This window comes from Salvelinus namaycush, chromosome 30 (genome assembly GCF_016432855.1).
Source record: "Salvelinus namaycush isolate Seneca chromosome 30, SaNama_1.0, whole genome shotgun sequence".
NCBI classification, from domain to species: Eukaryota; Metazoa; Chordata; class Actinopteri; order Salmoniformes; family Salmonidae; genus Salvelinus; species Salvelinus namaycush.
In genome coordinates this window covers 31,559,518-31,570,760 of record NC_052336.1, presented here as the reverse complement: position 1 = coordinate 31,570,760, position 11,243 = coordinate 31,559,518, and the positions used below count along the sequence as shown (strand labels likewise).

The following is an 11,243-nucleotide window of genomic DNA, read 5'->3' as shown; positions in this document are numbered from 1 at the left end:
ATGTATGAACAGAATTAAAAACATGCTTGGCATTTATAATACGTGCCTGAAGGTATCTTCAGCTAACTGCATAAAATGATCTAATGTCACATTCATTTTGCTCTCATTCCAATGTCTTACAAATTAGACATCTTTACACTACTTAATCTTGGATATTTCAGTGTTTCATTTGATAGTGACAAGTTAAAACAATGTGTGTCACACACAATTAAGTGTTATAACTATCAACTATTGTCACATGCTGATCTGTTTCACCTGTCCTTGTGACTGTCTCCACCCCCTCCAGGTGTTGCTTATTTTCCCTGGTGTATTTATCCCTGTGTTTCCTGTCTCTCTGTGCCAGTTCATCTTATATGTCTTTCAAGTCAACCAGTGTGTTTTCCCGTACTCCTGCTTCTATTCTCTTTTTCCTAGTCCTCCCGGGTTTGGACCCTTGCCTGTTTTCTGGACTCCGTATCCACCTGCCTGACCATTCTGCCTGCCCTGACCTCAAGCCTGCCTGCCACTCTGTACCTCCTGGACTCTGAACTGTTTTTGACATTTTTGCCTAGCCACGACCATTCTCTTGCCTACCCCTTTTGGATTGATTAATAAATATCAAAGACTCAAACCATCTGCCTCCCGTGTCTGCATCTGGGTCTCGCCTTGTGCCCTTATAACTATGCAAGGCAGCACTTAGGAAAATTACAGTTAATTCGGTCTAATTCTAAAATTAGAAGAGTTCAAACAAGTTTCATGTTCTAGGAATGTTTAATTATAACCTTTGTGGAAGGGGTTTCTTGGTGTCACGTTTAATATAGGAATCCTCCACAGAATCCTGGTACAGCACACCCCTTCCTCTTCACCCCTGTCTTTACCCCTATTTGCCTTTATGATGCAAGTAGACGTACAAATCAGTCAGTGCATTTAAACTGCAGTTAATAATCCATAAATGGTACTACGTTCAAAAGGTTTTTATGACACAATCTGTATATTGAGTTACCTACACATTGTTTATGGCAACTTGTGTGTTATAAAACTGTTATTATTTCGGTGTATGCATTTCTTATGTGGTGTGGACGAAATTCAGAAATTACAGACTAGGTTAGTGCCAGTTTGCACTGTTCTGTGAAGGGAGTAGTATGCAGCGTACGAGAACTTCAGTTTCTTGGCAATTTCTCGCATGGAAGAGTTTTCATTTCTCAGAACAAAAATAGACTGACGAGTTTCAGAAGAAAGGTCTTTGTTTCTGGACATTTTGAGCCTGTAATCGAACGCACAAATGCTGATGCTCCAGATACTCAACTTGTCTAAAAAAGTCCAGTTTTTTTTGCTTCTATAAACAGCACAACAGTTTTAAGCTGTGCTAAAATAATTGCAAAAGGGTTTTCTAATGATCAATTAGCCTTTTAAAATGATAAACTTGGATAAGGTAACACAACGTGCCATTGGAACATAGGAGTGATGGTTGCTGATAATGGGCATCTGTACGCAGATGTAGATATTCCATCAAAAAAATCTGCCGTTTCCAGCTACAATAGTCATTTACAACATTAGCAATGTCTACACTGTATTTCTGATCAATTTGATGTTATTTTAATGTAAAAAAAATGCTTTTCTTTCAAAAACAAGGACCTTTCTAAGTGACCCCAAACTTTTGAACGGTAGTGTATTTTGATTCGCTTAAAACTTTTTTGGTTACTACATGATTCCATGTCTTATTTCATAGTTTTGATGTCTTCACTATTATTCTGCAATGTAGAAAATAATTATAAAAAAATAAAAAAAACCTTGAATGAGTAGGTGTTCTAAAACTTTTGACCTGTAGTGTATATGGTTGAAGATTCCAAAAATAAGAAGGCCAGTCCGAGGCAAAGCCACTTCTCACCCCAAGGAAGTTGACTGGCAGAACATGCCCCCTTGTGTTGAAGTCTTGCTACTGCATCTCAAGAGCACCGGCCATCCACCACAAACTACACTGCATTCACCAGGCAGAGATAAAACAAGTCCAACACAAATGGCTTTTCCAGTACTTCTTTTTATAGCTTTAATGGCTGTTTTGAGGGTGAAGCACTAACAAAAATACACAAGTTAAGGACTATAAACTGTTAGGCCTGAAATAGTGGACAAAATGAAAGGTTCCCTATGTTCTCAATCAAACATACACGCTGACCAAACATAATCCATGCTGCTATGTTCATTTTAGGGTAAAAGGCTAAGTGTGTTAAGCCTTAGGTAAGTGTAGATGTAGGTCCTATTATAACTGTTGGAATATTAGGTGTAAAGAGGAGCCAGTAGACTTTGTTTCTGTCCATATCTCTGCTGCCCTTCCAGTGTTTTTGTTTACCTTATCATAGGAGGGGTGGGAGATGTTCAGACAGTCTGGAAAGGTAACAGGCGTGTCAAATACAGACATTTTCGGACAGATGTAAATTGGGGATGCATATCCTATCCTCAATGCCATCTTTGTGAGGCAATGATTCCACTATATGGGCACCAAAAACCAGGGGTTGTTTTTAGATTTTTTTTGCTGGATATTTTTGTAGAGGGTCATTGAATAATGAAAAATACAAATAAAACATTTAACATGTGTCTGATAAATGTGATTATGTATCATTGATAAACTGAATCTGAAATAAACGCCACCGTTCAAAAATTTGGCATCACTTAAAAATGTCCTTGTTTTATAAAGAAAAGCACATTTTTTATATATTATAGTAACATCAAATTGATCGGAAATACAGTGTAGACATTCTTAATGTTGTATATGACTATTGTTGCTGGAAACTGAAGACTTTTTATGGAATATCTACATAGGCGTACAGAGGCCCATTATCAGCAACCATCACTTCTGTGTTCGAATGGGAGGTTGTGTTAGTTAATCCAAGTTCATCATTTTAAAAGGCTAATTGATCATTAGTAAACTATTTTGCAATTAATATAGCACACCTGAAAACTGTTGTTCTGATTAAAGAAGCAATACAACTGGCTTTCTTTAGACTAGTTGAGTATCTGGAGCTTCAGCATTTGTGGATTCGATTACAGGCTCAAAATGGCCAGAAACAAAGACATTTCTTCTGAAACTCGTCAGTCTATTTTTGTTCTGAAAAAATAAGGCCATTCCATGCGAGAAATTGCCAAGTAACTGAAGATCTCATACAACGCTGTGTACTACTCCCTTCACTGAACAGCGCAAACTGGCCCTAACCAAAATAGAAAGAGGAGTGAGAGGCCCCGGTGCACAACTGAGCAAGAGGACAAGTACATTAGAGTGTCTAGTTTGAGAAACAGATGCCTCACAATTCCTCAACAATTCCTCAACTGGCAGCTTCATTAAATAGCACCCGCAAACACCAGTCTCAATGTCAACAGTGTAGAGGCAACTCCGGGATGCTGGCCTTCTAGGCAGAGGTCCTCTGTCCATTGTCTGTGTTCTTTTGCCCATCTTAATCTTTTATTTTTATTGGCCAGTCTGAGATATGGCTTTTTCTTTGCAACTCTGCCTAGAACGCCAGTATCCCAGAGTTGCCTCTTCACTGTTGACGTTGAGACTGGTGTTTTGCGGGTACTACTTAATAATGAAGCTGCCAGTTGAGGAATTGTGAGGCGTCTGTTTCTCAAACTAGACACTCTAATGTACTTGTCCTCTTGCTCAGTTGTGCACCGGGGCCTCCCACTCCTCTTTCTATTCTTGTTAGAGCCAGTTTGTGCTGTTCTGTGAAGGGAGTAGTACACTGCGTTGTATGAAATCTTCCGTTTCTTGGCAATTTCTCGCATGGAACAGCTTTCATTTCTCAGAACAAGAATAGACTAATGAGTTTCAGAAGAAATGTCTTTGTTTCTGGCCATTTTGAAGCTGTAATCAAATCCACAAATGCTGATGCTCCAGAACCTCAACTAGTCTAAAGAAGGCCAGTTGTATTGCTTCTTTAATCAGCACAACAGTTTTCAGCTGTGCTAACATAATTGCAAAAAGATTTTCTAATGATCAATTAGCCTTTTAAAATGATTAACATGGATTAGCTAACACAACGTGCAATTGGAACACAGGAGTGATGGTTGCTGATGATGGTCCTCTGTAGTCCTATGTAGATATTCCATAAAAAATCAGCCATTTCCAGCTACAATAGTCATTTACAACATTAAAATGTCTACACTGTATTTCTGATCAATTTGATGTTATTTTAATGTACTAAAAATGTGGTTTTCTTTCAAAAACAAGGACATTTCTATGTGACGCCAAACTTTTGAACGGTAGTGTATATTTTAATCTACATCTAGATTAGCTCTGAGTAGCTATGTTCACCACACCAGTTAGAGGAAATTTACACTGAAAACCCAACAAGAGAAAATATTGTAAATAGACTTAAAACTAAATAGTAAACCATTGTACATGTGTCTAAACCTGATTCTTTTTTTAGATGGGGTTAGAAGACTAAAATAACATCTTATCATTTGTCTAAATATTCAAAGCAAATAGGCATCTCATGCCTGCACAGGGCAGATCTGTCAGCTAATTACAGTTTAGCTCTGTGAAGGGAGGTACTTGTGTGGTGGGGGCTTTTTTATGATGCAAGGGGCAGATATTGTATAAATACTCACATCATTGTACTGGGAGGCAGCATATTCCCCAACTTGCTCCTAACCTAAGGATATACAGCAGCAGCAGTAGGAGGACAGTGGTGCTGAAGATTTCTTACCCCTTTTTGGAACTCATACTCATTCAACTGCATGCCGGTATGTGTGCTCTTCCTCTCTATCCTCTTCATCTCTTGGGTTAGTGAACACTAGGGCCCTTCTGAGGCCTGACTCCAACTCCCATTGGGGTGAGCTATGACCGGGCAGGTGGAAAAGATTGTGGTGCCTTATAAAACCAAGCAGGATAGACAAAGTCCTGTGAGACCAGGATGAAATATCTAGGAGGCTGAGACTCACTATTCAAATGGGTTTAATGCTATCGATCTAATTTGTTGTACTTAGATGTAATCTGAAATGTGTGCAATCCAGTGTATGTGCAGTGCAATATGTGTGCAGAGATAAGAAAGAGTCCCTGGCTTACTAAATCATTTTGTCATTACTGCAACTTCTAAATAAAATGTAAGCAGTATTTAATATTTTTTGTTTAATTTGCAGATTTAACCTTAGAAAATGGAAGTACGAGTATTGAGCATCCTCATCCTCCTGGTGGCCTTGACGGCTGTTCATGGTAGTGGTTCATATGTGGTGAAGAAGGTGATGAAGGTCGCCCCTCAATACCAGCCCTACTCTGTGAAGAGTCACGGTAAGAACCAGCATCCTGATCTACATTGCCTAGTGTGGTCCAGTGATGTCTTTGACCATTGACACTGTATCACAGCAATTTCAATGTGACAGTTCAACTATAGTCAATGATACACCTAACTTCTTCACACTTCACCATAAACATAATACTTAGCAAATGTGTCCACTTACCATGTAATTTACATCTGACGATTTCAACTTTCAGTTCTTGCACAGGGACAATCAGACATACAGTTAGTGCGAGAGCACTTCTCTCATTTAAAACATGAGCTTTTACCAAATCAAAGGTTGTGTAGTGTAGTCATTGGCTACTGGGATCTGGATCTTTATCCAATGGCTGCTTCAGGCCTCATGATTTTCCTAGTAGCACATGTATAACATGTATAACACATTACGTTGCATACTGTCTGCAGTGAGTACAATGTGTCATTACATGTTATTTCTGTCACTAAGGTGAAATAATACATATTCAACAGTTATTTTGTTATAATTCTAGGACTGAGTGTTTTTTTTTTACCTTCATGATGTCTTTACTGCAATTGATTTCAAATGTTATTTTTACTGGATTTTCAGTCAATCTCTTTGTACCTTCAGCCGGTCTTAGGAAGTGATTTTAGGATGACCAGTTAGAGCAGTGGTTCATTTGTGTAGAACTTTAGTGGGGCATAAGGATCTGCTGACATTTCAGTATTTTTAAAAACATATTTAACTATAAAAAAGGACATTTCAGTTCTGGAAGTTTGGGTGCTTTGTAGTACAGCTGATAGCTCATTTAAGTCATGTATAGAATGTCAAAATGTGTTGAGTTGAAAACAGCACATGAAATACTACAAGTTGAGCGGTCTATAAATCCTCTATTGTAATGAATAGCTGACTTTGCCCTACCTAACTGATGGTTACAGTACTGATACTCTATTCTTGTTTAAGTCAGATATATAGTTATCTAATGCATTACTTCTGAAAAAGAGACACATTTTATGATTCTTCTTATGTTAACCTTGCAATTAATTCAATTTCTTGCAGTAGCAAATGAAAGTAAAATTCAATAGTCATCAACTGTATTTTTAAATCATATGAGGTAATGTGTAAAATAGTGGGTGCCTCTTGTTAATGTTATATGTATTTTAACACTGTCAATTACAGTTCAATCACCCAGCAATGTGGTTGTTTGGGTGTGCCTTTCAAAAAGTGAAAACATCTGTTTTAAATGAACCAAAACTGGGCCTCTACATTTGACCAAGGAGATATGTCTTTTACACCCTGGGTCATGTGACCACAAAAAAGCAAACGAAAAGCAACTCCCTTAAATGCCACCATCCTACTTTACAAATGTTTGTTTTCTCTCCATACTACAGTTTCTTAAGTCAGAAATGTCTGCTTTTTTGGAGGTGTGAAATGAAAACAGGTTGAAAACAGAAGATTACTTCTAGCTAATTATTGAACAGGTTTAAATGTCTATGCAGGTTTGATTTCAGCAGTTTATACTATCATACCCAATGCTCTTAAAGGGGCAATTCCTGCTAGTTCACATTGTTAGACGATTTACTTCACTCCACCAAGCAGGTTTAACATACATTTGCTGGACAAAAGGGCAGCAATACAAAGTTCAGGAAAATGAAAATTCCACTATGTCATCACACTGCATGCTTAGTTAGCTATACAATAATTTATATTATTAAATTAAATGAATTCAATACAATTCCAATAACTTATTTCCTGAGAAGGACCTTCATGTGTGGTGAAGTATTTAGTACAGACAAGACAAACAACATAGAAGTCAAAACTCCTACAGTATGAATAAGAAACATTCTATACAATCAAAGATGAAACAAAAATGACTTCTATCAGTAATCTACAAGCATCTCAGTATTTTTCTGACCACAATATGCATGTAGACATGGTTGTTTTCTCAATTTAATTATAAAACATTTTGAGTAAAAGTGTCAAAAAAGATGGAATGACATTGAGGAACAGAGCACACCGACACTTTGCCATTGACCAGTGGCCATATATATATATATAACACGTCTCTGAGTAATAGTGCTGATTTAGAATCAGTTTTGTGTTTTAGATCGCAATGAATAAGATTACATGGGCGCCCCCCGCTGATCATAAATCAGCACTCCTACTCTGAGACACTTGTTACATACAGCCCCAGGACTCAGGTTCCCATGTTTCCAGTAAAAGGAGGTGTAAACCAAATGTCAACCAGAGCGAGGTTAAATTGGGGAACACCTAGCCTTACTTCTGTCTAGATAGTTAACTAGGCTAACTAACTAACTTGCCTACCCAAAACAACAATGTAACACGCAATCTTGGTAAATGGTCTGGAGGTGAATTGCATTCTGGGAATCATAGTATGAAAACATAAGTGGATTCATCACATGTACATAACATTTGAATATGGAAGCAAAACAGAGCTACAAATTATTATTGTTCCTCTGACAATTGCTGAGTGTAACACATTACTGTACTTCTTCAAAGTTGGAACCCTCTTCATTTTTCATGTCCATAAATTAACGTCAGTCCTCCATCACTCAAACAAAATACTGGGGATTTACTACTACATTGCACAATATTATGAGCTGTATACAGGCTTTAAAACTTGTATTTCCGATCCAAAGTTCCCCCATTTGTTTCCTAGGGTGGTCTAGCAGTCTAATCCGCTGCCTTAGATCATATGTACTGTGCAGCTGTGAGCATGGGTCCGAATCCGACCCACCACTCTAGCACCCTCTTTCCGCCTATCTTTCATCTCTACTGTACACCTCTATCTCTAAACCCTATCCAATAAAACACAACAAATAAGAAAAGGTGCCCCACATATGTAAATGGGAGTTATTAATGGTATTATCTATCTTACTATTATTTAAACTAAAATAATAATAATTTGAGAATGAGCGACAATTCTTAACCAGCAGTGATAGTACATATGATAGTGATAGTACACGTGATAGTACATATTATTACTATTCCTTGAATTCATTTTTGAAAATGTAAAACATATTTCCAACAGACAATTGCCAATAATTCATTTATTACAAGAGGATAATTTTTCATCTGTGGTATTAATAAGGTGACTTGCTATTTCCTCACAGTGGTGTCGATGGCGGGAGAGCCCGGTGCGCCAGGTGAGCCCGGCCCAGAAGGCCCCCCTGGCCCACCTGGCCCTCCAGGGGAAAGTGCTGTGGGACAGCCTGGACCCGAGGGCCCTGCCGGACCACCCGGACCTGCTGGCTACTCCGCACCTGGCAAACCTGGTTCCTCAGGTGGGCCTGGTAAGCCTGGTGTTCCTGGCGCAGCTGGTGAGAAAGGAGAGGTGGGCACAGCTGGACTTCAAGGTCCTAGGGGCATGCCTGGACCTGCTGGAAGATCCGGACCAGCTGGGATCTCTTCCACTGGCAAGCCTGGACCTCATGGTCTGCCCGGAGCAATGGGGCCAAGAGGGGAAACAGGCCTTAAGGGACATCCAGGTATGCCTGGTTTGCCAGGAGCTAAGGGGGATAGAGGAGTGGGTATCCCAGGGGCACAAGGTGAGACAGGGGCTGTGGGACCTATGGGACCAGCTGGGCAGCCTGGAGCAGCCGGAGTTGGAAAGCCAGGCAAGTCAGGAATCCGTGGTGAAGCAGGAAAGTCAGGTAGTCCAGGTAGGGATGGGGGCGCTGGTCCCATGGGTTTGCCAGGTGCTAAGGGCCACACAGGGGCTCCTGGTGTAGGTATGCCTGGAAAACCAGGTGATAATGGGGCTCCAGGTATGCCTGGTGCAGCTGGTCTTAAAGGTCATCAGGGAGCAACGGGAGCAACTGGTGCTCCCGGTATCCCTGGATATGGAAAGCCAGGAGCAAATGGACAGAAGGGTGAGAGGGGAGTTGTAGGAAGCTCAGGCACAACAGGTCAGAAGGGTGAGCCAGGAGCACAGGGATATACTGGTGCTACTGGTGCTACTGGGCCCATGGGTTCCACTGGTCCTCAGGGTGGACGAGGCTTCCAGGGAGATACTGGGGAAATGGGTCCCAAAGGTGACACAGGTGCAATGGGACCCCAGGGACCAAAGGGATATAAGGGAGATCAGGGAGCACAAGGTTTCCAGGGAAAGCAAGGTGATACTGGAGCAACAGGCCCAACTGGTGCCATGGGAGCTACTGGAGCTACAGGTAACAAAGGTGACACTGGTCACACAGGTGCAACTGGTGCTTCAGGTGTCCCAGGACCTGCCGGGCCCAAAGGTTTCCCAGGGCGCAATGGTGAGGCAGGTGAGGCTGGAGCTGCTGGAGCCCCAGGTCCCAGAGGACCTGTTGGGCCTACTGGTGCCGCAGGTACACCTGGCCTTAAAGGACACCCGGGTCTCCCTGGCGCACCTGGACAGGCCGCTAAGGGAATCCTTGGCCCTCTCGGTCCCCCTGGGCTCCCTGGTGCTGATGGTCAGGATGGTAGCCAAGGCCCTGCTGGCCCTCCCGGCCCACCTGGTCCTCCCGGCGAGTTCTTTTTCGAAAAGAGCATGGGCATGGGTGAGGTCATGGTGCCTACTCTTGTTAAGGCCCCTATGTCTGCTTTCTCTGTTTCTCTGGCTAAGCCTTATCCTCCATCTGGGGAACCTATTAAGTTTGACAATGAGGTGTACAATGCGGAGAATCACTATGACACTACCACTGGGCAGTTCACTTGCCAGGTTCCTGGAGTCTACTTCTTCTCATACACCATTCACGTGAATGGGGCTCATGCTCTGGTGGCTCTGTACAAGAACGACAAGCCAGTCATGTTCAGCTATGATGAGTACAACAAGGGCTTCCTGGACCAGATGTCCGGTAGCACTGTCCTTATGCTCGACGTGAACGACACAGTCTACCTTCAGATTCCCGATGATGAGGCCAATGGCGTTTTTGCCGCTGAGAATGTCCACTGCTCTTTCTCTGGGTTCCTTATCGCTTCAACGTGAAACGGTGTCACCCAATAACAACACAACTAAATCTGCAAGCTATTTCTCAAACAAGTAAACTCCCTGTCTTTCCCAACCAGGCAGGTGTCTCTTTTTTGAGGAATAGAAGCATATCCACTTGAAAAATCCAAGAAATGGATGCTAAGAAGAGAAGGAAATTATTTATCTAAGAGGTTATCAGGGATGGGGAGGCAATCAACAAAGTTACCAATGATTCAGAATTGTATTTTTTGTGAGTGGAGGCAACATGTGAAATTTAGGTGTTGTGGCTATGTTGTGTCTTTTTTAAATTATTATTACAGCAGGTGATTCTTGTTTTGTGTATGTCTGTGTTTTTGTACAACCTTGTTTTTGGTGACCGATTCGATAACCTTATTAAAAGTTCATAATTACTTTCTGTGCACCATGTTGTACCTGACTTCCTTGTATGTGACTTGAATATTGTGAAATGGCAATGGTTAAATTGACCATTAGAAATAATACAAGATATAACACACCACAAAATACTGTCATACAAATACAAATTGTTTATTAACAACATTATTATATCCCCAAGGATTCCTAGTCATGTAAAGCATAATGACCAAAATAAATGTCTTAAAAATATTTTTTTTGTGTGAGTGGGACTTTTTCAAACAATGCAAAGGCCATTAAAATGGACACAGAACGCTGTCGTTCTAGTCACAATTTTAAGTCATAACTGTAGCTAGAATGCTAGCTGATCCCAAAGACTTCAAGTCATTGCGCTAATGCTAGTTTCTAGCGAAACTACCTTTGACTTCCTTCAAAATGCAAACAGAGACATGATTATGGTAGCCGTAAGTTTATCTCGCTGAGTAAGTAGAAACATTATTATTGTGAGAAAAAATACTCATTTAAACCCAGTCACTCACAAATAGACAATATGGAAATAGAGTATTCTCAAATATTAAATGATTCTTTACTAAAGAAAATTATGAAAGCTTGACCAACATTTCTCAACTGAATAATCTTCTTAAAATACCTAAGCATGTGAGAACAAGTATGTCATTCAGGCACAGTAAATCCA

At 40.6% G+C, this 11,243-nt stretch overlaps 1 protein-coding gene across 1 annotated transcript; it reads left to right on the top strand.

The window, feature by feature from the left end:
* The first annotated feature begins 5,127 nt into the window (after positions 1-5,127).
* LOC120024723 (collagen alpha-1(X) chain-like) lies at positions 5,128-10,195 on the top strand. Its single transcript, XM_038968989.1, has 2 exons — positions 5,128-5,260; positions 8,358-10,195. The coding sequence occupies exons 1-2, from the start codon at positions 5,128-5,130 to the stop codon at positions 10,193-10,195; spliced, it is 1,971 nt and encodes a 656-aa protein (XP_038824917.1).
* The last annotated feature ends 1,048 nt before the right edge of the window (positions 10,196-11,243 follow it).

Coding starts and splice junctions, on each gene's coding strand:
- LOC120024723 (XM_038968989.1), top strand. CDS start 5,128: ATGGAAGTACGAGTATTGAGCATCCTCATCCTCCTGGTGGCCTTGACG. Junction 5,261..8,357: donor CTACTCTGTGAAGAGTCACG/GTAAGAACCAGC, acceptor ATTTCCTCACAG/TGGTGTCGATGGCGGGAGAG.